Genomic DNA, 27,790 nt, shown 5'->3' with positions numbered 1-27,790 from the left:
GAAGATAGTCTGCTTTGGTCTTCACCCCCTCCACTACTTCTTTCTCTGGAGGTGGGTAGCATTCTTGGTCTTGAGTTCTTCGGGATTGTCCTGGATCATTGTGTTTTATTTTTTGTTTGTGTTTTTAATTTGGAAATTTTTATCTAATTAATTTAGAATATTTTTCCATGGTTACAATATTCATGTTCTTTCCCTCCCCTCCCCCAGCCCCCTCTCTTAGCCAAAGAGCAATTCCACTGGGTTTTACATATCTCATTGATCCAGACCTATTTCCATATTATTGATTTTTGCACCGGGGTGATCATTTAGAGTCTGCATCCCCAATTATGTCCCCATCAACCCGTCTGATCAAGCAGTGATCATGTATTTTATCTGCCAGTTTTTGTTTTTGTTTTTTGAGTTTTGTGATATGTCAGAAAGATCCTGGAAGCTGGCATTCAAAGATCTGAATTGAAGCCATTGTTCAGTCCCTCCTTTTTCTGACAGGTTGTACAAGTTTGGGTAGTAGCTTCACTCTGCTTCCTCATTATTTGAATGAAAGGGGGAATAAGGTCACAGAAAGAATTAAATGTCATATACACCAGATTGTTCATAGTTCCACATTCAGAGGAAGAACCGTGGGAGCAGAAACTCAGAAGAAAAACACCTGCTTGATCACATGGGTCAAGGGGGATATGATTGAGGATGCAGACTCTAAACAATCACCCTGGTGCAAATATCAATTATATGGAAATAAGTCTGGATCAATGACACATGTAAAACCCAGTGGAATTATGGGTAGGCTGGTGGGGGGAGGAAGAAGAGGAGGAGGAGAGGGAAAGTACATGAATCATGTAACTATGGAAAAATATTCTAAATTAATTAAATAAAAATTATCAAAAAATAAAAAAATTTGAATTAAAAAAAAAAAAGATTGTCCATAGTTGTTCCATCTGTGACAGAAAGTAGCCAGAAACACTGTAAGTACCTATTGACTGGATGATGGATTAATAAAATGCTCTGAAGACATTATTGTACCCAAAAGAATGATGAATTGGAAGAAACCAGAAAAATTGAGGACTTATCTGATTCATATTTAAGTCTCTCACCCCAGCCCCATGATCTTGTATTTATTTCATATATATTCTGTACTTATTTCCGGGTCTTACATATTGTTTCCCTGACAGAACAGAATATAGACTCATTAGGCCCAAGGGCTGCTTCAACTTTGGTTTTGTTTCCTCTTTGATTAATAAAATGATATTGTTGTTCTTGTCTTTTGGTTTTGAAGAGGACCCATGACATCAAGGGGTGATGTCCTGACTTGTATGAGTTGGATTTCAGTGAAGCAGTTGCACAAAATCATCAGCCTTGATCACATTTCCAGATTCAATCAGGTCCAATGGCCAGACAAAGGTCAGGACAACTGGTGATGGCCAAGGGTGCAGTGGATGGCCTTGCCATCTTCCCTATCTAACCATGTCTCTCTAGAGCTCCTTCTTCAGCTGCCTTCTCAGGAATGAATCATTCTCATCCATTCATTCCAATGGGGGAAATCTTCACATGCTGGAGTTAGGTCATCCCCCTAACTCAATGAGGGAAGCATTTGAGGCCTGTTGGTTACCCTCCAATTGTCTGCCCAGCAAGCCCTCACACCCCCACATAGGTGCTTTTGTAAAGGCTTCATGGAATTATTATGATCAATTTTTGATACGCAGCTCCCTCTTTTCCTTGGAGAGATGGTAGTCTTTGGACACAAAATATTACATATGCTTTTAGGTATGGTTTTTTGCTTATTGGTTTTATTTGGTTACAAGTGGGCTGGTGGGATGGGGCAGAAGGAAGGAATACACCAGAAGTGACCATGATATTAAAGCAGAAGTCATCTGGAATAAATTTGACATCTCCATCATACTCCCAAGTACCCTCAGCATCCTGTAAGATTGCCTCAGCCTCGATACACTCATGCCTAAATGCCTCAATTTTCTGCTCCTCTGATTTTTGGGGAGAAAATAACTATAGTCATTCTGCTGCCTGTGATCCCTTATGGGCTGCAAAATCAGCTACAGCAGTTGATTTCCTTCAGGGTCCTCTTTCTTCCTCTTATCAGTTCCTGAAGGCCAAGGATTCGAGTCCTGGGAAGGTCCTCCAACTCAAAGTTCTCTTTGATTTAACCAAAGTCCCTCTACTAAGACTAAGAAGATACCTCCTTTTATCTATCTCCTGTAGCAAATTAAACACCTTTCTCTTTAACCAGTACGTTATTTTTTTTTCTTTGAATGGCTCCTTGCATTTTAACAAATAACCATTTTTCCTCTTTCTTCCAGGTGATGTATAAATATTGTTTGCTTTTTAAACCCTCACCTTCCATCTTGGAGTCAATACTGTGTATTGGTTCCAAATCAGAAGAGTGATAAGGGCTAGGCAATGGGGGTCAAGTGACTTGCCCAGGGTCACAGCTGGGAAGTGTCTGAGGTCAAATTTGAACCCAGGACCTCCCATCTCTAGGCCTGACTCTCAATCCACTGAGCTACCCAGCTGCCCCCTAAATATTGTTTTGATAAATTGCAATGATATATTTCCCATCAATTGATGATGGGCCATGCCACACTCTGAGAGTACTAAAATCTATTTCTGATCTATTCTAGTTTATTTAAGAGTTAGCTAATTAAATGGATAGAAAAATTCATGAGAATGAATAAATGGAAAAATCTACATGCATCGATGCAAAATGAGCTGAGCAGAACCAGGAGAACATTGTACATAATTACATCAATATTATACTATGGAGGCCATCTCAGGGAGAAAGAAGGGAAAGAAGGGGGGGCGGGAATTTTGCTCAAAATTAAAAAATAAAAAGTAGGATTAAAATTATTTTTACATGTCATTGAGAAAAAAAGAAAATATTTTTTAAAAAAAGAAAATTCAGGTGACAGCTGAAAAGTAATTTCTTCCTTGCACAACTCATTTGCTTATGATATCACCTTTATGCCTAAGTGATGGGTTCATTTGTAGTTTATCTTGGTATAGTCAAGACCAGGTTACTCAGAGACTTAAGTTTCTACAGCATCGCTGGATGTTTTGGTTTTTTGTCTTTTGTTTTGGTACCTTTATTCTGCTTCAGAATCAGCTCCGTGGGATGCTTCTAAGGCAGAAGAGCAGTAAGGCCTAGGCAATGGGGGTTAAATGACTAACCCAGCGTCATACAAGTAAGAAATGTCTGAGACTAGTTTTGAACTCAGGACCTCCCATCTTTAAGTCTGGCTTTCAATCCACTGAGCCATCCAGCTGTCCCAATGAATATTAATGTTAAAAAATCTGTGTTTTGGGAAGAAGTTTGGACATTGTAGAAAACAATGCAAAAGAGCAGCTAGGTAGCTCAGTGGACTGATAGGCAGGCCTGGAGATTGGAAGGAGGTCCTGGGTTCCAATTTGACCTCAGGTACGTTCTAGTTGTGTGACCTTGGACAAGTCACTTGACCCCCATTGCCTAGCCCTTCCTGCTCTTGTGCCTTGGAACCAGTACACAGTATTGCTTCTAAGGCGGAAGGTGAGGGTTTTTACAAGAAAAAGCATTTAGGAGATTCTGAAACATTTGGGGAAATGCAATAAGCCCCGTGGCATCTGCAGACAAGAACATCTGGAGGACCTTCACAATGATGAGAAATCCTTTCCAAGCCCAATGCTGGGATTCTCTGAAAGTGCTTTACAAACCTTTGAGCACTACATAAAGACAAATTCTTTTTTTTTTTTAAACCCTCACCTTCCGTCTTGGAGTCAATACCGTGTATTGGCTCCAAGGCAGAAGAGTGGTAAGGGTAGGCAATGGGGGTCAAGTGACTTGCCCAGGGTCACACAGCTAGGAAGTGGCTGAGGTCAGATTTGAACCTAGGACCTCCCGTCTCTAGGTCTGGCTCTCAATCCACTGAACTACCCAGCTGCCCCCATAAAGACAAATTCTTAACAGATGTAAGGTGGTATCTGTGAGGATTTTTTACTTGTACCTTTCCAAAGATTAGAGTTGATATAACTGCTAGATGGTCATTTGTACCCCTTTTAAGACCTTGGATCTCGCGGCTACAGGGGAATCTTCATCTACATTGACATCCCATTTATCTAACAATAAAGAAAAAGGTCCTCCGAGGATCCCCTGCTAACCTCTGCGCTTGGGATTCCGTCAGTCCCTTGACATCGCCTTCTCTGGAGCAGGAACCAGCGGTGGATGCCAGTTTCTCTGACTTTCTTTATATGGGACACAGTCCCCTCTAGAGATTGAGGAATAAGGGAAGGAAAAGGAATAAGCAATTCTATTATATTGGCAGCTAAGTGGCGCAGTGGCTGGAGTGCTGGGCCTGGAGTCAAGCTCGATCTGAGTTTATATCTGGCCTCAGACACTAGCTGTGTGGTCTTGGCCAAGTCACCTAACCTCAGTTTCCTTTATATGCAAAGACAGAGATAAGAATAGCACTTGCCTTCTGTAGTAAACAAAGAAAGATTGCAACATCTTTTTGCGGTGGTTGATGTATCAAATGCGATATTTGTAGGAGCTTAAGGATGCTTTTTCTCTTCCCTGATAAGAGAATATAGATGTGCTACTTATCCAGTGCCTGGCACATCGTAGGCACTTAATAAAATGACACTACTCTGTGCTGCCAGGCCCTGTGCTAAGTGCTTTCCCAAATTGTATCTCAACCACATCTTTCTTTAGCCCAGTCTTGCCCCTTGAAAATGATGGGCCTCAAACTGTGATTGTAAGAATGGTGACTCTCACCCCTGTGCAGGCCCCTGCTAATATTGATTATGTGGCTGTGCCTTCTGCAAGAAAAACTGCTATTCTCTAGACCAGCATTCCCAGGGAGATCAGGAAAAAAGGAGCGGACCCCACATGTTCCAAAATATTTAAAGTATCTCCCTTTGGGGTGGCGAAGCACTGGAAAGCTAAGGGACGTCCGTCAGTGGGGGAATGTCCAAACCAGTTGTGGCGTGCGATTGTGATGGAACATCACTGTGCCTTAAGAAGCGATGAACAGATTCACTTTTTTAAACTTGGAAAGAACTGTTAGATAATGAAGAGGGAACTGAGTAGAACCAAGAGCACATATATACAGCTACAGTTTAATACTGGAAGAATAACTTACGAACAGTCACCTCCAGAGAATGAGCTGGAAAATGGAAACACAAAAGACATAATCTATATCTGTTTGCTGGTGGATGCCTTATCTGGTGTGGAGAGGGGAGAAAGGAGCTGAGATACCTGGAAATAAATTCTATTAATTTTTTTTTTAAATAAAAACCCTTACTTTCCATCTTTGAATCAATACTGTGTATTGGTTTCAAGGCAGAAGAGTGGTAAGAGCTAGGCAATGGGGGTTAAGTGACTTGCCCAGGGTCACAGAGCTGGGAAGTGGTCGAGTCCAGACTTGAACCCAGGACCTCCCATCTCTAGGCCTGACTCTCAATGCACTAACCTACCCAGCTGCCCCCATAACAGAATTTTTAAGAGGGAATGGGAATGAGATTCAACAAAATTAAGCCGTACACTGAAGAAGTCTAACATCATATGGAGTGTTCCATACCAATTCCCCATTACCAAGAAATGTGAATGAAGTAGCTTTCTAATAGATTATCTCTTATCTCATTTTGGGGGTTGAACTTGTGTAGAATTGAAAATCTGTTACCTAAAAAAAAAAAAGAACTACATTTCCCAAGAGTCTACTGATTTCCTGTCATTAATCTGTATTATATATATATATATACACACACACACACATATAAATAAATCTGTAGACAGAAGATATAATGTGAGGATGGGAAGAGTCCCGCCTCTTCTTGGGCTTGCAGCCAGCAGTGATGGTGGGGATTTTAAAAATGGCTAACCAGCCACGGACATGTGGTTTTTATTTTGTACCCTCTTTATTCCTTGATTTCTAATGATCTTTAATAAATCTCTTAATATTTTCATTAGAGAGCTAATTTTTACACTTGGCCATTATAATTTTGCAGCATGGTTTAAATTATTTTGTGCCTTTTGTAAAAGTTAAAATAGTTGTCTGCCATAAACTGTAGCAGTTAAAAGAGTGGGAGATATAAATTGTGATAGATATAAGAGAGAGTAAATTTGACCACAGAAAATGTTTCACTACAGTGTCTTGGTTTTAAATCAAATATAAGGTGGTCGCCAGGGAATATATTCCCAATTATCTATATATCCAAGTCAATTGGGTTTTATAGAGATTTTAATTAACAATACAATGAGTAATCAAAGAGAGAGACAAAAGGTATAAGTATGAAGGGCCTTAAGCCAACATGGCCTAGACCTGAGTCTTAAGAGAGAGAGAATCAGTCAGTTTTTTATCACTCACCACAAGATTTGTCTTAAGCAAGGATGTCTGGGGAAGAGTCTCCCCAGAGGGAGTTCCAGCCAGTCAGCCTCCCAAGGGATTTCTCAAGAGATCTTCAAAGGGCCTCCTCCAAAAGGATCTATCTCCAAGCAATCCAAGGATCTCCAAGGCTGAATCTATCTCCAAGGATCCCTTGCTCAAGAGATTCCTTTTCTTATATAGGGTTTTTTTTCCTATGTCACCTCCCCTAAGTTCTTCCATCTCCCAATCATCGTAGATGTTTCCTAAAGGACAGCCCATCTGAATTCCAGCTAAGTCGACTAATCCCCTCAGTAAGTCTGAACTAGAGAAAACACAGCTGAGTCAACTAATCCCATCAAGAGAAAACCTGCCTGACCTTTATAGGTACCTGGCATCCCATTGTATCAATTCTAAAAACAGGCCTGGCTCAAAGAACTCCTTGCCTTATTATAAGTATGGTTTTAAGTACTTTCATTGTTTAGCAAGGAGTTCTCTCTCCTAAAGCAGTCTTAAGTACGGGTGGAGTAGAGGTCCTCCCATTTCTGATCCTGGCGAGTTCTCACATCAAAATGGGGAATGTTTCCAGTAGGGAATTTGTTCCAATGGAGGATTCCTCAATGTGGAAATTTTTAACATTCACAAGTCTGAGAGATTTCAATATTTACACTTTCGACTTTCCATTTGCATTGTTTTTGTTTTTTTTTTTTACAAAGCACATTCCTTGCCACAATCCTGCAAGGCAGGAAATAAGGGTAATAGAGGCAAACTGACTTTCATTTTATCAGATTGTCTCCATCTAAAAAGCATTTTTTTCTTCTTCCATCATGGTTTCAACTCATACTAAACTGAACTTCATGACTACAAGAAATAAAATATAATTATCTGGGGTAGGGGGGGTAGGGGTAGGAGGGGAAGCATTGGTTCCAGAATTCTGATTATTTTGCCCAAACTACAGATGTATCCTCTCCTGGCCTAAGATGTCAATGATGAGACTGACAGCTGTAACCCAGGCAGGGACAAGGCCAAAGGAGCCATTAGGCTTAGGTGGGCCTGCTCTGTTGCCCCTGTCATCACCAGCCAGACACAGCTAAAGACAAGTCTGTTAAAATCACTGGACACATTAAGTTCTCTGACTTGATGTTCTCTAGCTACTTCATGGGCAATTAACATTTCTCCCCTCATTTGCCAAGTGGGAGTCAAAGGAATAGGCTCCACCAGGGCTTTTACCTAGAAAACAAAAATCTCAAGTTGCTGCCATTTCCCATTCTCTACCATTAAAAAAACAAAAACAAAAAACATTTCTGCATTTCTCCCATGACCACTCCATGGATCCCATATTCCCAAGAATTAAATGAACAAGGTCCAGGTCCCCCTCATTTTTCCCATTTATATATAGATGGAAGAGAATCAGACAGACAATAGGACTTTTTAAAAATTATTTAATTTAGTTGTTTTCTTGGAAAAAAGCAATAATGCAAAAAAACCCAAAAATATAATTATCGTTTTGTTTTGTTTTGAATCTGCCTTTATTCCACCTGTAGGACTTGAAGCCTCTCCCACTGGCAGGAATCTGGTTCTGATTCGGTACCAAACCTGGAAATAGAGTGTAGACAGCAGGGGAAGAGAAGGTGGGCCATGGGGCTGCCCACTCTGAAGCCTTCTGCTCCAGTCACTTTCTTGATCCAGCTCCTGTATATCCACCTTTCCCTGCTCTGGGCGTGGGGCATATTGGAGGAAGGCCCCCAACCACCCGTCGGTTCTACCCGTCAAAGCTGGGAAGGAAGCAAGGGAAGTCCTCGGGCCAGCATAAATTCCATTTCCCTGGAGTGTTGATTTCCTCTGGAATGACCTATACTGCACCTCTTCACCTCTACCCTCCTCAGCCAAGACCCCCACTGGCTGAGGCTCATTTGGTAAGGAACAGAATCAAAAACACCAACAAAAGCATACAAGGAAGGCACCTCAGTGTGATCCTCAACCAGGAGTGGGTGGTGGTAGGGAGGTGAGAGAAGAGAAAAGCTGCAGACAGACTTCTGAGGGAGACAAATGACATGAACAAGATAAAACAAAACAGCAGCGGATCATTCACATCCCCATGTAGTGCTTTGGGGACCCTGCCTCTGGCCAAGGTCAATGAGAAGGCACCCTTGGGGCCTCGCAGCGACAGAACTTCCAAGCAGGGAAGGAGGGGTGAAAGATTTCCATTTTGAGAGCAGGGCAGTAAGGGCATTTACCAGTGTTCTGAGATTAGGGGTACATCATGAAATGAGCCACGAGAACCTTCCCCTGTTCCCCAATAGCCCACACATGATCCTGACCAGTTTTAAAATCTTCCTGCCTCATCTGAGGTGGGAAAATAGAACATGAAATCTACATTGATGTATGCTCAATGCAGAGTCCCAGGGTGGGGTGGATTTCAAAAAAACAAGATTCTTAATGGAAGGGAGGAAAATCAAAACAGAAAAATTAGATTTTTCTCTACATATATATAATATACAGATATTTAACAAATTATTCAAGAGGTGGCTCCAGTCCATAGGGCTTGAGACAGATGGTGGAAAGACTTACTCCAGGTCATTTACTCCCTGTCTCTCCCATTCCGAAAATAGGCAAAGTTCTGCTCCACACTGGAACACAGACCCCATGGCGACCTACTGCCAGGGGAGAAAGCTGAAGCATAGAAGGCAATTGGGGTGGGGGGTGGGGGGTGGGGGGTGAGGAGTGACGTGGACAGCAGAATGGCTGGAAGTCTTGCTCTGGCCCTTCTTATCTTTCCAGGGAAAGTTCTCAGTTGCAGAAGTCCAAGTAGCCCCCACAGTTACAAGCACTATAATCCTGGAGCATTAGCCCATTCCTACTAATGGTGAAGTGGCAGCCAGCTGCTGTGTAGCCCATAGGATGAAGAGTAGTCGGGGCAGCTTTACATGGATGAAGACAAATCCCTGGCTGTCCCCATTCTCTATCCAAGTAGGCAGTCCCGTCCTGCAGTCAGTCAGCAATTTTCTCAGGTATTTGTGGCATGCCCAGGACCTCCAAAACCTTCCCTGCCTTTGAGAACTCATTAAAAAGGGGCGCCAAACCCCAAATGCAGCCATTACAGAAACCTCCCAAAGAGATTCTCACTTGCATTTTTTAAAAGGAACTTCTACGGAGAGCTTGCTCTTGGCAGCACCAAAATAACCTCCAATCCACATACTCACCTCACGTGTCTCTTGGCTGAATGAGATATGGTTGCTATGATGGGACTAGAGGTGGCATAATTTTAAATGGGGTAAAAGGGAGAAGGAAGAGTCAAAGATAGAGAGATCTGCAGGTACGAAATAATGCTAACTCCCAGCCACCCAACCTCTCCCTTACAAACACAGGTATCTAGTATGTCAGGTTCAATCAGCTAAGGCATCAAAGCCAATCAATCACCACCCCCGGGTGTCTGCTCCTGGTGATTGCTTTGGAACAAATGATTGGTTAAGAAAGACAACCTTGAGGAAAGCACTGGGTAAGGAAGTCACAATGGCCGGCTTTCTCTCCCAACCTTTGTCCTCTTCCCCTCTGATCCTCCTCCCTCTCTTGTTCCTGCAATTTCAGAAAATGTCTGGGCATGAGCTCCAGTCCTGTTTTTCTTTACTTTCCCAGTATCCTCCTCTATAAATATGGGTTAACTCCTTGGTAACAGGGTCCTTTTTCCTCTCAAACCACAGTGCCTTGTAAGGGTCGTACGGAGTGCCTATAAAGAAGAGAGAGAAGATGGAGTTAGCAGGGCACCAAGCTGGCGCCACTTCTACCCCAAAGAGACAGTGGTGGCTCCTCTTACCATCCTCGGTGGCTTTCACAGCCTCGGCTTCCCTCTTCTTCCTGGAAAGACGTTGCTTCTCCTCCAGGCGCTGCTTCTCCGCATTGGCCTCATCCCAGCGTCCGTTTTCCATCAGTCTCTGGTCAGGCCTCAGGCGGCTGTCCGTGGGGGCTGTGCCACTCTCCCATGCATTGAGAGTCAGGGCAAGTTCAGAGAAGTAGTACATGTTCTCTGCATTCTTCCTGCAATGAGAGGCAGAAAGGCAAGGAGTTATCAGCAGCGAGAGGTAAGGGCACTACAAAAAGGTCAAGCAGGCAAGATGCACTTCTAGAAAGAATCCAGAACTGAATCATGCACTTCCAAAGATTAGAATGAAACTTTTCCCTGAGCTAGTCTCTCTGAATCAGAGCTGATTCTTCAGTGCTTCTGTGGGAAGCTCTGCTGAGCCACCTAAACTTCTGGGAGTGAGGGCCAAATTCTGTCACATGAGGTGACTTTCTCCACTTTTAGTTCTTCTCTATAATCTCAACCCAGAAGAATACTAAATGGTTACAAGATTTAGGACCTGTGGTACATTTGTCCTGGATCATCTCCAGTCTTACTATTTGAGGTGGGTGTCTTACAAATTTGACCAGTTGTTCTGTTTCATAACCTCATCCTTCCACTGGTGTGGCAATTCCTGATCTCTAATCTTCTCTGCCTGGAGGCAATCATTAACCAGGTGTTAGGTGTTTTCCTCCTCGAGATGGTTCTAAAAATTCTGGCCCCACACTATATAACAGTGTCTGCCCATCCATTCAAACCAGTGCTTCCCTACCTCCCCCTAACCCAAGATGATTTCCGAACTGATTTCTGAAAGTATCTAATATGAATGGAAGTGGCCAAGAGATCACAATGACATTTCAAAATTTCCATAAGGAATACTAGTTAAATTAAAAAAAAAAAAAGAAAATCTTTTTTGTAATTGCTCATTTGACTTTCTCAGCCTCTACCCCTTGGTATTTAAGGGGAAAAGTAGGCTGAGAAGCTGTACCCATTCCCCTTGGCTCAGGGCCTCATCAGCTAGATAGCACAGAGTGGGCATACTCACGGCAAAGGGTTCCTCTTCCAAAGCATGATCCTGCTGTCTTCTAAGTCATGGCTTCTTTGCCGACTGTCACTCCCATTATCCCCATTGCTTGGGAGCACTTTGAAATAATCCATTTTCTCATCCCAGGTACCCAGAAGGGCAAAGTGTACTTTTCCTGATGGGTCTGTGACTTCTCCTGTAACCTACAAAGATGAAAAGCAAAGGGAGAGAGAATTCACTCTTGGTTTCAATGACTGAATAAAAAAAAAATTCACATGGAATCCCAGCTTTTGGAACCAAAATCCACTCTTTGATAAAAACTGCTGGGAAAATTGGAAGACAGTATGGAAGAGATAAGGTTTGGATCAACATCTCACACCCTACACCAAGATAAACTCAGAATGGGTGAATGACTTGAATATAAAGAAGGAAACTATAAGTAAATTAAGTGAACACAGAATAGTATACATGTCAGATCTTTGGGAAAGGAAAGATTTTAAGACCAAGGAAGAGTTAGAAAAAAAACATAAAATGTAAAATAAATAATTTTGATTACATCAAATTAAAAAGGTTTTGTACAAGCAAAACCAATGCAACCAAAATTAGAAGGGAAACAACAAACTGAGAAACAATCTTCATAACAAAAACCTCTGACAAAGGTCTAAGTACTCAAATTTGCAAAGAGCTAAATCAATTGTACAAAAAAATCAAGCCATTCTCCAATTACTAAATGGGCAAGGGACATGAACAGGCAGTTTTCAGCCAAAGAAATCAAAACTATTAATAAGCACATGAAAAAGTGCTCTAAATCTCTTATAAGCAGAGAGATACAAATCAAAACAACTCTGAGGTATCACCTCACACCTAGCAGATTGGCTAACATGACAGCAAAGGGAAGTAATGAATGCTGGAGGGGATGTGGCAAAGTTGGGACATTAATTCATTGCTGGTGGAGTTGTGAATTGATCCAACCATTCTGGAGGGCAATTTGGAACTATGTCCAAAGGGCGATAATAGACTGTCTGCCCTTTGACTCAGCCATAAGACTGCTGGGCTTGTACCCCAAAGAGATAATAAGGAAAAAGACATGTACAAGAATATTCATAGCTGTGCTCTTTGTGGAGGCAAAAAATTGGAAAATGAGGGGATGCCATTCAATTGGGGAATGGCTGAACAAATTGTGGTACTTGTTGGTGATGGAATACTATTTTGCTCAAAGGAATAATAAACTGACAGGATTCCATGTGAACTGGAAGGTCCTCCAGGAATTGATGCAGAGTGAGAGGAACAGAACCAGGAGAACAATGTACACAGAGATGGATACACTGTGGTACAACTGAATGTAATGGACTTCTCCACTGGTGGCAATGCAATGATCCTGAACACAACTCTAAAATTATCCTTACAACAACCCGGAGGGATCTATGAGAAAGAACACTATCCACATTCAGAGGAAAAACTGTGGGAGTAGAAACACCGAAGAAAAACAACTGCTTGATTACGTGGGTTGAGGGGGATATGATTGGGGATGTAGACTCTAAATGAACATCCTAGTGCAAACAACAACATGGAAATAGATTCTGATCAAGGATACATGTAATACCCAGTGCAATTGTGTGTCAGCTACAAGAAGGGTAGGGGGAGGGGAGGGAGGGAAAGAATATGATTCTTGTAACTAAGGAATAATGTTCTAAATTGACTAAATAAAATTTTCAATAAAATAAAATATTGCTATAACCCAATCTCTACCAATGCTTTCCAATTTTCTCAGCTCTTGTCCAATAGGGAATTCTTCAAGTAATTTGTATTTTCAGGTTTATCAAACCCTGTTAATTTAGTTTCAACTGTTTCTGTTGCTTCCTCATCTAGTCTGTTTTACAGATCCATTTTTTTCTACCAGTACCAAATAATGTTTGATGATCACTGCTTTATAGGATAAAAGTCTGTAAAAATTATTACTCCTTCATTCAATCCCTTACCCCTATATTGGTCTTTAAATTCTGCATCAGAGGAATCTTTACTTTTTTTTTGTGCCATGGAACCTTTGGGAACCTGCTCTAAGAATTATGTTGCTAAATGCACAAAATCGAATATATAGGACTACAAAGGAAATCAATTATCCTGGAAGGCAGTAAAGTTTTTGAAGTTCACATTCACCAGGTTAAGAATCCCTCGCTTTTTGTCCTCAAAATGAATTTTGCTATTACCAAGTGTAACTCAGATCTACCATATATAAGGCACTCTGTTACACGCCAAGGATACAAAAAGAAATATAATCAAGACCTCACAAAGTCTTTCTCCCAGTTCTCACACAATTTGCATTGTTTGGGATAGGACATATAGAGGATTAACTAAAATACAAGATGGCATATTATCATAATAAATGCATAGGATAGATCAGAGTGATAACAACAGACTCCAAAAGAGAGGAGGGAGGGCAGATAATGTGCAAGGGAGTTGGGGAAGGTGTCAGAAGAAAAGGAGAGTATACATTTCATAAGCACATATTGCAGAGCAGAGTGGGGAAAAGGGGAAGATTCTGTTTCAACTCATCCCTGAGGGAAGGTGTACAGAAAAGCACTAACAAAGAAGGCAGATCAAACCAACCCAACACACATTTGTTAAGTAGCAAGACCTGAGTTAAATGCTAACAATAAAGGAAAAAAAAACAAAAAAAGATCCTCCACCTTCCCCCAAGTTTACATTGAAATAAGAGAGAGAAGCAAGTACCTCAGCTTTGCTGGAGTGTCGGGTGAATGAAGGAGAGCAACACAAAGTAAGTTTGGAAACACATGCTGAAGCCAGACTGTGTGGGTATGAAAACAGAAGGTTAAAGAGTCTGCATTTCCTTCCCTAGTCAGTGGGAAGCAACAGAAATGTTTTCAACATAGAATATCCACATTGGGCCTGTATTTGAGGAAGATTCATTTGGCAGCTGTGCAAAGGATGGTTTGGAGACCAGTGACACGGCAGACCAAATTAATTAAAAGATTTGGGGTGTCAGAAAGGGCAAAAAGAGGAGATGTCTGAAAGAAGTATTTCAGAGATGAAACAACAGAACTTAAGTGACTGGATGTAAGGGATGAAGGAAAGAGAAGACTCAAAGGTGATCCAAGTTCTAAGCCTGGTGACTGGGAAGAGGAAATCATGTAAAGAAAACAAGTAAGTTAGGTAGGAGAATAAGTCCTGAAGGAAAATTGTGGCTTATATTAGTCACATTGAGCTTGAGGTTCAGGTGGAGCTATTCAGTAGACATTCAGAAATCAGGAAGAGGAAGGAAGAAATTACCTGTCAAATCTATGGATAGAAAAAGAATTCATGACCAAATAAGGACAGGGAGAGCAAAGAAGATAAAACTACCAATTCTAATTCTAGAAAGTTAAAAAGCTTTTGCACAAATGAATATAAGGCAGTTAATGTGAGAAGGGAAAGTTAAGTATGAAAAAACTTTGTAATAAGTTTCCCTAATAAAGGTCTCAATATATAAACAATTGGTTTTAATTCAGTGAATCAATCAGTAAACATTTATTAAGCACTCGTACTATGGGCGAGGCACTGTGTGAAGTGTTGGAATAAGACGAGAAAGTCATTCTCCAACCGATAAATGGTCAAAAAACATGAATAGACAGTTTTAGGGGAAGGAACCCAAGCTATTAATAACCACATTAAAAATGCTCTAAATCACTAATAGAAACATAAATTAAAACACTTCTGAGGTGCCACCTCGCACCCATCAGACTAACAAACAGAAAACAACAAATGCAGAGATATGGGAAAATAAGTACACTAATGCACCATTAGTGGAGCTGTAAAGTGAGCCAGCCATTTTGGAAAACAATTTGGAACTATGTCCCCAAAGCTACTGAACTGTGCATACCTCTTTGTCCAGCAATACCACTATCCTAAAGAGATGAAAGAGGGAAAGGACCTACATGTACAAAAAAATTTTAGAACAGCACTTTTTCATGTTGGCCAGAATTGAAAATTATGGAGGTGGGGGCAGCTGAGTGGCTCAGTGGATTGAGAGCCAGGCTTAGAGACAGGAGGTCCTGGGTTCAAATCTGACCTCAGACACTTCCTAGCTGTGTGACTCCGGGCAAGTCACAACTCCCATTGCCTAGCCCTTATCACTCTGCCTTGGAACCAATACACAGTATTGATTCTAAGATGGAAGGTGAGGGTTTCCAAAAAAAAAAAGGAAAAAAGAAGAAGCAGCTGAAAAGGGAAAGAGGGGTAAAGATATCCAAATGGGAAATGGAGAGATGGCTGTTCTGGAACTTCTCTTTAAATGGAGGCTTTAGGAGTTCTTTGCTCTATCCTCTAGCCCTCCAATCTGAAGGCCAAAGACAGATCCAAGGGGAATAAAGGATTGATATTAAATTCTATAGAAGAGAGCTGAGAAAAAGTTGTTGAGTTGATCAAATTAAAAGACCAATGGTGATCTTGAAATCAGTTTCAGCAGAGAAAGAACATTTGGTTAAGGAGAAAGACTGGGAGAAGAAATAATCAATTCAGAAGTTTGAAATAGAGACAGGAAAAGGGATCAAAGGCAAAAAGGTTAGACATGCATAGACGCGTGTGTATGGAATAATTCTGATTCTCACTACTCTTACCTTCCTGGCCACATCTCGGGAAAAGTAGCTGTAAGGAACAAACTTGAGATTGCACTTGTCTCCTGTCTTATGATTCACAATGTCAATCTCGCCAGACTACACAGGAAAAGAAATAAGGGTTAGCTTTACTGAGATTCAGGTACTTGGGATACATATCAAATCCCAAATTTGATTACCACTCATTCTTCAACCTGTGCACTGTGGAACTAATCAGCTACTGTTCCCCATATAAGTCAACTCTGGAGATAAGGTCAGAGCCCTTTATATAGCAGGAAGATAGGACAGACACCCATACCCTACTGGTTATCCATACCTTACAAGTAATGGCACGTGGCTTGTGGCTTTGACTTCCAGATTAAACTAACTGAGGCTTCTCAACTTGTTTTCACAATGACACTCCCCAGTCTCTCATAACTCTTCCCTCTTTACTGATCCCAGTAGACACCCTACTCATTTCCCACCGTCACACCAGTCACTCAGACCCTAGCAACACATCCAAATCCTACTCATCTCAAAGCAAGCTGAAATTGTTCTTTCCTCCAAGAAGCCTTCCCTGACCATTCCAATGCACAGTGAAGTCTCTCTTATGAACTTTCCACACAAAATTGTATCATATAATGCCTTATGATATATCCTGTCTTAACAGCTTATATTTTCATGTCTACATAGCTTATCTCAATTAGGCTGTACCTTCACCGAGAATAGACCCACATCTCATCCACTTTTGGATCCTTGACTGTGGTTGCACAATGTAGACTTTCAATAAATATTTGCTTAATGAGTGCATTCTAGAATAGTTCTAATGTAGTCATCAGCACATACTAGGACAAGAGAATGTTAAACCTGAAGGGATCATGCTAGTCTGACCCTCTTGTTTTAGAGAAGTAAACAAAAAGCTGAGAAGGGTCAAGTGATTTGTCTAATGTCATGGAGCTAGTGATAGAACCAAAATTAAAACCCAGGGTTGCTTCTTCCTAATTCTGATGCATGTCCCATTTATACCCACACCAGAGATAAGCAATGTTTTTTATTACTTTGCCAACTAGATCAGATTAACTAAGCAAAATTCTGTGGGCCAATTGCGTTTACCTTTTATATTTCTCTGCAAAGCTGCACCTAAGCAGATGGCCTCTAACCATTAGAGACCCTGTGGGCACCTTAGCTTACCTGATCTATCCACAATTTGCCCACAATAATGTTGTGCACTGTGGTGGTGACTTTTTTCCAAGTGTAATGATGACCAGTGGCATGGAAGATACAATGGATGCTACCTAGAAGCAGAAAGAGACACAGATAACTATCCAAATATTAAGACAATTGGCATGATATTATCACAGAAGGAAATCTTATTTTCTTGCATTTGACAAGTTGTTTTGTGTTTTTCTGATTTGTTAAGAGAAGTGTTATTGAGAGACAGCTCAGCAGGGCTCAGTAGATAGAGGAGGAGGATTGGAGCTGGGAGGTCCACACTTCCTAGCTGTGTGACCCTGAGCAAGTCACTTGACCAACTGCCTTAGATTTACTGTTCTTCTGCCTGGGAACCAATTCTTAATATCAATTCTAAAAAAGAGGGTGACGGTTAAAAAAAAAGTGTTACCATCTTGTGGGAACGTACCTTGCTGTTTCGCTGGATTTTGTCTAGCAACCATGGAAATAGGAGCTCAATGATAAATGCATAATAAATACTGGTTAACTGAAATACAATCAGCTAAAAAAATCTTTTGACAACCTGCATCTTCTAATGGCTATTCACAACAACAGAAGTGGAAATTCAAGACAGGATTCTACCTTTTTTTAAACAATTTTGCCTCCATGTAGATGTTTCTGCTTTTGAATGTCAAAGGTACCAAAGGGGGCCAGAGGAAATCTAACAGAATAGCAGTCAGTGTATAGCAGGGGAAAGAACATAAGATAACAGGAGTCTGCCACTGACCTGGCGTGTAACCAGGAAGGAATCATGTCTCTCTGTCACCATCTCCTCCTCCTCCTCCTTCTCTTCGGGACTTCCTAAATTGCAGCTTTTCTAGCAAAAAGGGGTCTTTGAGATGCTCTGATTTACCTTCTCCCTTCCTGAATAACAGTGAGGTTCCCAGAGGAGAAAGGTCACCCAACCAGTTAGTGGAAGGTGCAGATCTAGAGCTGAAGCTTCCTGACTTCCTATGAAAATTATTTTTGAACTTATGAAAAGGCGGGAGGAGCAAGGCAGAGAAGAGCTAGAAAAGGCCTGATTTGTTGCCATGAACAGGCAAGGACTTTGCGGGCAACAGTGCACTAATGCCATCTGGTGGCAACATCACTAAATTACAAAAGCAGCTCTAAGGTAGTAACTTCATTAACCCCATTTGGGGTTTTCTTGGCAAAGTTACTGACATGGTTTGCCATTTCCTTCTCCAGCTCATTTTACAGATTAGGAAACTGAGGTATGCAGTGAGAAATTACTTGCCCAGGGTCATACAGCTAGGAAGTATCCAGGGCCATGTTTGAACTCAGGTCTTCCTGAGCAGCACCTCCCTGCCCATTCTAGGGTACAAGGTTCCACAATTAAATTCAGCGAGATAGATTTAAGAGTTGAAGGGGCCCTTTGGTGTCTAGTTCAAACCTTTCATTTTTTAAAAATTTGAGTTCCAAAATTCTCTCCTCCCCATCCTCTGAGGTGGCAAGTCATAGGACGCCAATTCTATATGGAGGTCATCTAGTTCCACATCAGAACTGTTCTAGGAAAAGTTAGTTAAGATATGCAAGTTTGCAAAGGGCAGAAGCATGGGCAGCAGAGTACAAGATTCCCAAGTTCTGTTGGGAGCTGGCTGTTACTAAGAGACAGCTGGGCCTTGGGCTATGGCTTTTCTCTCTGGGGTTTGACCTGAGAGACTGGCTATTTCCCTGTGGCTGTTTTGGGTTTTTTTTGAAAGCCACAGCCCAAGGCCTACTTTTTCTATGACAGTATGTTCTAAAAAACCCAAAACACAACAAAAAAGGGCAAGAGAAATAAAGTAAAAACTGCTTCAGTCTGTGGTCAGAGCTCCTCAATTTTCTCTCTGATGGCGGACAGCTGTTTCATCCTGGACCTTTGGAAGTGTCTTGATCCGAGTAGCCAAGTCTTTCCCATCAGTGCAGTATCTCTGTGACTGTGTACCCTGTTCACTCCTGGTTCTGCTCACTTCACTTTCACTTTTCAGTTCATATAATGCTTTCCAGTTTTCCTTATGGCACAATAGGATTCCGTCACAATCATCTTCCACGACTTGTTCAGCCATTGCCTAATTAATGGGCATCCCCTCAATTTCCAATTCTTTGCCATCACAAAAAGAGCTGCTATAGATATTTTTGTACAGATAGGCCTTTTTTCCTTTTTTTTCCATCTCTCTGGGGAACAAACCTACTTGTGGTATTACTGGGTCAAAGGGTATGCATAGTTTGATAGCTCTTTGGGTATAGTTCCAAACTGTTCCTCAAAATGGATGCATTGGTTTGCATCTCTCCCTCCACCAGTGCATTTATTAATGCCCCTATTTTTCCAAATCCCTTCTAGCAGGGAATATCATTTTCCATTTACCTCAGTTTTAATTTGCGTTTCTTTTACCAATAGCAGTTAACAGCATTTTTTTTCATGTGACTATAGAGTTGATTTCTTCTCCTGAAAAAATGTCTGTTTCCCTCTTTAGACCATTTCTCAATTGGAGAAATAGCTCTTCTTTTTATATTGTTAATGGGGCCTTAAGAGAAACTTGCTATAAAATTTCTCCCTGGTTTCCTGTTTTCCTCCTAGTTTTGGTCACACTGGTTTTATTTGTGCAAAAACCTTTTAATTTCATGTAATCAAAATTATCCATTTTGCTTCCTGTGAATGATTCTATCTCTTGTTTGGTCCTAAACTCTTATTACAGATCTGAGAGGTAAATTTTTCATTGCTTCTCTAATTTACTTATTTTATTTCACCTTTTATTTCATTTAATCATTGTGGCCTCATTTTAAACACAACGAAAACAGTGACTTCCCCAAGGTCACACAGTATTAAATTATAAAGTGATGGAGCTGGGATCCAAACCCCCTACATTCTCCTCTTACTCCAGTTTGGGGAAGTGAAAACTTTATTGCAACAATCATCCTCTTGAAATGTGGCTAAGTCATCAAGTATTTATTAAGCCCCTACTACTTGACAAACCCTATGCTAAGAACTGGGACCACAACGAAAGGCAAAAAACAGTCCCTCCTCTTGAGGAGCTCAAAGACTAAGGGGGGGGGGGGGAAGGGGGAGAAGAATCCTTGTCTGAATCCAGATATTCATTTGGAAATAAATTTTAATTAAAAAAAAAACAAACAAACAAAACCAACATTTATACCTTGATCTCCAGGTTAATTCGTCTCAAATCCCGAATCCTTTTGTAGTTACACATAAGGAGTTATTTTCATCAGTTTCCATGAGTTCAATGTCCACTTCCATTCAAATGATTCCCAAATCATTATATTCCGCCCGCCACTCATTCCCATTCTAGAGCCCCATACCGATAACTCACTGTCACTGGGCATGTGCTCTTGGAGATTCCCTCTTGGGCTCCAGCTCAGTATGTCCAAAACCAGATCTCATTACCTGCCTCCCCTCTTTCTCCTGAGGGCACCACCACTCTTCTGGCTACCCAGGAATACAAACTCAGACTCCTTCTGGTAGCTTCCCTCTCCTTCATTCCTGACAGCCAAACATTTGCAAGGCCTTCTCAGTGTCTTATCTTCAACTTCACTGCCATCATCCCAGTGCAGACAATTATCACCTCTTACATGGACTACTGCATGAGCTTCTGACTCAGTTTCCCAGCTTCTAGTTTCTCTCTTCATCCTATACACAATCTTCCCAAGGCACAGATCCAGAAACCCTGACTCAAAAATCTTCACTGGCTCCCTATGGCCCCTCAGGTAAAATGCAAATTTCTCGCTCTGGCCTATAAAGTCCTTCACAGTCTATCTAGCCAAGTTTATTCCACTGTCTTCCCACTTCCCGTGAATTCTATGGCCCACCTCACACTCCTGCTTCTGGTTCTCCACTCAGCTGTGCCAGAGCCCCCACGTATTAGTCCCCCACATTTAGGATGCCCTCCCTCCTGAACTGCAGGCTTTTAGAGAATCCCGACTATAGCTCATCTCCAAGTGGTCTTTTCTGGGCAACCTCTTAGCTCCGCTCCTGCTTACCTTCCATTTCCCCTCTATTTACATGTAATATCCTGAAGTAGAATGTAAACTCATTGAGGGTGACAGTAATTGTTTTCCTTTTCTTTGCATGCTTGGTCCCTAGCACAATGTCTTGAATATGCTACAGGCACTCCCAAAAAGTAGCTACATCCTACTTTATTAATTCTGTAAAGCTGAATGAGCAATATAGCATATGCTTCAAAAAGTCTTTCCATGGAACTCTTCTAAGCAGAACGGCACTCTAAAAATTCAGGAAACAGTGTGTGTAAAAGAATCCAATCGTGTATAATAAGGGGGCTTGTAAAAGCCTTTTTTACATTTTCAAGAAGTATGCTGCAAAGAGAAGAAAGCTGAAGGAACTGAATGAACAAACCAAGCCTATGGATGGGAAACACTGAGCAAACTCACCTCATCCCAGAAACAAACAGACTTTTAAGAGTCTATTGTTACAGTAAGGTCCTTCTCCGGCTCTCTTGGACCTGAATTCAGAAGGTACCTAGCACAGTGTAAAGCACTCATAAAATCCCCTAACTGGATACCTCATGTAGGGGGTGGTTACTGAGCTAAAGAAGGGGCTAAGAGCTCGTTCTGAGCTTAAAGAAAATGTCTGGCTACTCACTAGCTCTCCTTGGGTTCAGAGCAAATGGGTGGGGTGGGGTGGGGGCAGGAGAGGCTCTAGTAACTGCTAAGCACTTCTAAGAATTCACTTTGTAATTTGAAAACTGTAAGTCTGAACACATTACCAACAGAAAGTTTTGGAAAATAAAAATGACAACAATAGAACTAAAAATAAAGCTGTTTTCTTTACCTAAGAGGAGTGATATTTGGGGGACGGATGGAGAATTCTTTCTACCCTACCACAAAGTAATCTGGGGCTTGGAGTTGGAGTTTTGGCCTAACTTGTAATTAGCTTTCTCAAGTCATTTACAGAGCACTTTACAACCTACAAAGGTTTTCCATACATTCTCTCATTGGGGCGGCCCCAGAGGCAGGGTACCTTACCAAGGGGCATGATGGACAGATATTTGCCACGGAACTTGCTGGTGATTTTGATTTCCTGTCGTAATGTCCAGCCATTTTTGGATTCAGCATGGTGTGCGGCAGCAGGGGGATGGTGGCTCACCTTGAAGAGAAGAGAGAAGAATACAGAACAAGGATGGAGAGAGAAAATATTCCCTATATCATTTAGAACAGGATTTGTGTGCTGCAGGAGATCTTAGAGAACAGCTAACCCCACCCAGCATTTTATTTTTATTTATTATTTTTTTTAAACCCTTACCATCTGTCTTAGCATCAATACTGGGTATTGGTTCTAAGACAGAAGAGCAGTAAGGGCTAGGCAATGGGGGTCAAGTGACTTGCCCAGGGTCACACAGCTAGGAAGTGTCTGAGGCCAAATTTGAACTCAGGACCTCCCATCTCTGGGCCTGACTCAATCCACTGAGCTACCCAGCTGCCCACTTCCACCCAGTATTTTAAAGCTGAAGATGACACCAAAAGAGAAAGAGGACAAAAAAACAGGCCCAAGTTTACCCAGCTGGCTGGTGAAAGGCAAGGTAAGAACCCAGATTTCCTAATTCCTGGTCTAAGGTTCTTTGAATGAATGAAGCAGTTATTAAGTTCTCTCTTGCACTAAGGCTGGGCTCTAAAAGGCTCCTGCTCTCAGGGAGCTCCCATTCTAATGAGGGAAGCAGCACACAGGAAATGTCAGGAGGAAAGGTCCCACGGTCTTTAGGGTCTGATAGCAATGTCTCTTCTAAGGTCATTTCCACTGATGAAATCCTATCAGTTTCTACAGGGAAACCATTTCATAAGTATTTTTCCCCCCTGGGTTCTTAGTAGCTGTGGCTGCAGAACCAATGGGAGCAGCTTCCAGGCTGGATCTCCACAGGGATAGAGCATCCCCCATCCCACCTCCACCAGGACAGCTGAAGGCATTGGGCAGGAAGCACTGCCAAGGCTCTGGAGCTCGGGGTCCTGGGCTATCTTCATTAGGGTCTAAGGGAAGATGGTGGTCAAAGTGGTAGAGGTGGCCCAACCCACCTGGCACATGCCACTGCCTATTTCTCTCTCAGGGTTCTCTGCTACCTCAGCTAGTAATCCCACCTGCCCTGTGAGTAGCAGCCAGCTGATAGTTGGCAGGAATGGCTGTTCCCCTCTCCAAAGGAGCCACCTCCTCTGAAGCACTGTCAATGGGGAGATAGGAGGGGTGCTATCAACCTTAAGGCTCTTGTCCCAACATCTAGAGGTGGCAGCTATCCAGCTGCAGTTGTTTGTGTTTATGAGAAGGGTGTTCTCTTATCAACAATGATTTCTCCCCTCAATCTTGCCTGCTGGATCAGGGTGAGGGAGAGGGCCTTGCTGCCCCAACTGAGTAAGGCTGCCAGTGTGTAGAGGATGCTTAGGGAAGACTAGTACTTCTGGCATAAGAGCTTGCCAAGCTCGTTTCAGGGCTGCTTTTCTCCTCTGATGTCTAGCTTTCACCCCACTCTCAGCTGTTGCTCCCAGAAGATGGAGCGCTCAAAGCAGTTGCACCCTGATATGCCATCTCTGCAGGTAGCTAAATGAGGTTGAAGGTAACCAACAGGTCTCAAACCCATTAGATTAGAGGGATGTCTACCTCAAAAGTCCATAAAGAGCTCCCCAATAGAATGGACAAATGAGAACTTGTTCCAATGGCCATGAAGGCAGAAGAAGCCGGTTCTGTGGAGCACTTAGAGCTTAGTCAAACAGCAAAGAACCTAAGGTCATCCACTGCTTCCTGAGCCATCACCAGTTGTGACTTATCTTGCCACTGGACTAAGACTCGGGAGTATGAGGCCCATTACTCTGTGCAACTCTGATGCATGTAAATCCACCTTGTGCACCAGATTTGGATGTCATTTTGATCCTCTTTGATTAAGGCTAACCATTCCAAGCTATAACCAAAAATACTTTTTTTTAAACCCTCACCTTCCATCTTAGAATCAATACTGTGTATTGTTTCTAAGGCAGAAGAGTGGTAAGGGCTAGACAATGGAGGTTAAGTGACTTGCCCAGGGTCACACAGCTAGAAAGTGTCTGAGGCCACATTTGAACTCAGGACCTCCTATCTCTGGGCCTGAGCGGAACTACCCAGCTGCCCCACCACCACTAACCCCGCCAAAATACTCTTGATGCTTATAAGACCCACAAGATTGTCAATAATCACATCTCATAGGAAAGAAGAAAAGCCCAGGACACACCAGGGATTTCTGATAGTCCGGGACATAAGAAGGCAACCTAGCCCCAAAGGTTTTCTCCTCCATGTTATGAGGTTGTCATAAGAGCCACAATGTCCCACAAGCTCTGGAAGGCCATTTACCTGTTCACAGAGGGATCGATAACCATTCTCCTCAAGGCGGTCCAGCTCAAAGGTCTCTCCTAGGAGTGGATTGAATGGCTTACTAGTACGGAAGACAGTAGTGGAGTAGGAGGACACGGTGAAAGCAGCCACGTAGCACAGCTGTTCTAGTGAGTTCTCACATTTTGCAGCTCGGTCTAAGAGTTCATGATATTCCAAATCTTCAGTGAGGCGCTGAAGCATGGACAGGGGTTCATTAAAGTTCACCTGACAGGAAAAGAAAAGAAAAATGTTAAATTGCTTTAATGTATCCATAAGAGCCAAGGCAGTAAAATACTAATATAAATACATAAACCAGGCAGTTACTCTTTTATAAACTAGAAAATGAAGCAACTAGAGGTGGAGAGCTTTGGTCAAAGTGAGCAAGCAAGTCAAAGGGGTGAGCACATTGGCCTGGGGCTTCATCTCCAGAATCAGCTTTGCCAATCAACGCTCCTCCCCTACAGGGCTTGGGAAGAAGGTGGACTTTTCAAGCATCTAGTATAAAGGTGACTCCATTTTAGGTTCAAGAAGTTCTCAACTTATAAAGGGACCTTTGAAATAAGCCCTCTTTCCTAGACGCCAGCCCTTAGATTCTGCTCTACCACCCTCCTTTGGGAAGTGAAAGCTCCCTCTTTTCCATGTCCCCAGAATGTCTCTTCATTCCCTCCCCAAACCTGATTCCTTGACTAGAGATAATCTTAACCAGAACAGTGTAAACAAATTAATGTTAAGACTCACTGATAGTCCCATAACCCTTCAAGAATATTGGAACTGTTAAAAGTTATGATGAATCCCAAATCCGAACTCGCTGAATTCCATAAATATTAGCAAAGAAAGTCAAGAAATTTGGGCAGGGTGAGTAGGGCACAAAATTCTTGCATAGGAGGCCACTGAACAGGTCAATTCTACCTCAAACTGCTTGGAGTCACTTGGGGTTGAGTTCCCTGAACTAGTGGCTGCCACAGGTTCCTCCCATCTCTTTCTGCAGAGTCCACAATCGCTAAAGCTCTAAGTTTGCTCCTCAGCTTTCATGGTAATGAAACTGAGGTTTTAGAGTAAGGGGGAAGAACAAATGCAACTGTTCCTAAGAAAAAGCCATTTCAAAATCAGAATTGGCTTATATTTTCTTTTCTTTTAACCCTACCTTCTGTCTTAGACTCAATTCTAAATACCAGCTCCAAAGCAAAAGAACAGTAAGAACCAGGCACTAAGGGTTAAATGACTTACCCAGGGTTGAGACGTACCACTAGGAAGTGGCTGAGGATAGATTTGAACCTAAGTCCTCCTTTGCTTTGGCCTAAATTTTCAAGGAAGGCTGGTCCTTATTTCAGGTGATTATCAAAACCTGCTCTGTTAATATTCTATCACGGCATCACGCTTATTTGTGGAGATATTTCCTGTGTTTTCTCTCTTTCCCTCAAGTTAGAATGTAAACCCTGAAGGAAAGGACTGTATGCTTCAATTCTGCGTCCTTTGCCCCTCACCTAGCACTTTGCCCAAAGTATCTACTGAGTTGAACTGAACCAGACTGCAACAAAAATAGCAGCAGTCAGCTGGACCTCTCCAAGGAGGGAAGGGAAAGAGAACCGAACACAGGCTTACTATCTCGGTGATATACAGAGGCCCACCAGAAATGAAGATGGATCAGGTTGATTTCTAAAATCCCTTCAAGCTCTGAATCCTTGGTACTAACTGTACAAACAGAACCACCCCAAGGCTCCCACCGGTCCCTGTGGTGTCCAGAAATCCATCCTTTGTTCTCGTATACAGGAAACCTGTGGAGCTGCATTAAACTGACATTCACAACTACTCCTCTATTTCCACAGCACTGTTAGCTTTACAAATCGCTTTCTTCACAAAAAGCCTGGCCAGACAGATAGTACAAATATCCTTATTCTTACTTTATGGAAGAGAAAACTCAGGCTCAGAGAAACCAAGTGACTCAGCCAAGGTCACAGAGCCAGTGCAAGCAATAGCTGGGATTGGCAGGGAGGTCTCTCCTGACTCCAAGTCCTGCAGTCTTTCCACTATACCATTTGCCTGAAGGAAACAAGTCAAATCCCTCCCCACAAAGGCCTGTGGAAATCCCAGGATTCCACTCTACAGACATAAACAGGGTCTCACCGGCATTGGGATCTTGGAGAGTTCCTTTCCAATACAGTTCTTCATTATACTCCATAAGTTGAGGCTGTAGTTTGGCTTATAGGGAATTCGAGTTCTTTTTTCCTTCTTCGTCTCTTCCAACTGATGTTTATACTAGGGGCAAGATAAGATGCAGGCAATCACCCCCAAGAAAGAGGAAAAAAAGCAACCCTCTTCCCTAAGGTGAAAGTCTGTGCTTCTCTAGCTCTTGGCAAGTAAACGGCGACCTGGAGTTCCCCTCAAAGAGTCCCACCAGTAACCTCATCCTTCCCCAATACCTCCTAATAAGCCTTCTCAGGCTAGAGAACTACCTGCTCGTCCAGGCTGATGTCACTGCTGGCCCCACTGATATTGCTGCCAGTCCGTCTAAATGAGTAAGAGAAAGCATGGAAATTAAGCAAAGGTCGGAACTCTCAACTTTTACTGGACACCATATATCCCTTAACAAGTAAAAACGATCACACTGCGGAGAGAACAGGGTGCGGTGCTGCACTTCTGGGCACAAAGCTGGCAGACAGACCCAGCTTACTGCCATGGAAGCCTCCAACCTCCTGGAGGTCAGATACTTTGGATCCCATAGGGGTGGCGCCAAGAAGAACTTACTTGTGGCCCAAGCTCTCGGGCATGGTGATGATCTCGGGAGCATCGAAGAATTCATTGTCATCATCTTCATCACTCATATCTCCTTTGCCCGAACAGATCTGATCTGCAAGGGGAAGGCCAGGCTGACACACTTTATCTTCCTTTTCCCAATATTCCGTTTAATATTCCCAATATTAAATATCAACTATACACAGCTAGCAGGAACAAAAGAAAATAAGGCAAAAGCAGAGGCTGGTCTGCTGGAGACTGCTCCAGTTTTACATGGAATAAGCAACCAAATGAAAAGGGTAAGTGGCCCTGAGGGGTCAAGATGCTCTGCTCTCTGGCAGCAGCAAACAGTCTGAAGGGATAGGACAGGTCTGCCCACGAGGCCACCAGGAGCCTGCTGCTCACCTTTCACAGAACCAGTGCTGCCAGGGGCGCTTGCTGGCAGCACTGTGGCACCCCGGAAAGCCCTCTCCAGGTGGTTATGCTGCTTGGCCAGCTGCTCCAAGGTCTCCTCCAGGCGAATACGCTGGTCTCGTTCATACTGCAGAGACTTCTGCCACTTCTTGCTATGTGTCTGGGCCAACATCAGGAAATCCCTGCAGGCCTGTATGTCAACAGAATCGGGGCACGTCATTCATTTGATCTCAAAAGAGCCCCACCAAGTAACAGACTCCCATGCAGAGAAACTTTACCCTGACT

General features: G+C 42.5%; 1 protein-coding gene across 1 annotated transcript in view; it reads right to left on the bottom strand.

The window, feature by feature from the left end:
* Positions 1 to 9,922: 9,922 nt before the first annotated feature.
* OSBP (oxysterol binding protein) overlaps positions 9,923 to 27,790 on the bottom strand; it is a 30,747-nt gene continuing 12,879 nt past the window's right edge. The window contains 11 exon segments of the mRNA NM_001252631.1: positions 9,923 to 10,065; positions 10,153 to 10,373; positions 11,222 to 11,403; positions 15,814 to 15,909; positions 16,981 to 17,084; positions 21,997 to 22,117; positions 24,338 to 24,583; positions 26,483 to 26,614; positions 26,812 to 26,866; positions 27,104 to 27,206; positions 27,497 to 27,695. Of these exon segments, the coding sequence (NP_001239560.1) occupies positions 9,923 to 10,065; positions 10,153 to 10,373; positions 11,222 to 11,403; positions 15,814 to 15,909; positions 16,981 to 17,084; positions 21,997 to 22,117; positions 24,338 to 24,583; positions 26,483 to 26,614; positions 26,812 to 26,866; positions 27,104 to 27,206; positions 27,497 to 27,695 (1,602 nt within the window).

This window comes from Monodelphis domestica, chromosome 6 (assembly GCF_027887165.1).
Source record: "Monodelphis domestica isolate mMonDom1 chromosome 6, mMonDom1.pri, whole genome shotgun sequence".
NCBI lineage: Eukaryota > Metazoa > Chordata > Mammalia > Didelphimorphia > Didelphidae > Monodelphis > Monodelphis domestica.
Note: the sequence above shows the minus strand (reverse complement) of the source record. Positions and strands in the feature narration are given on the sequence as shown.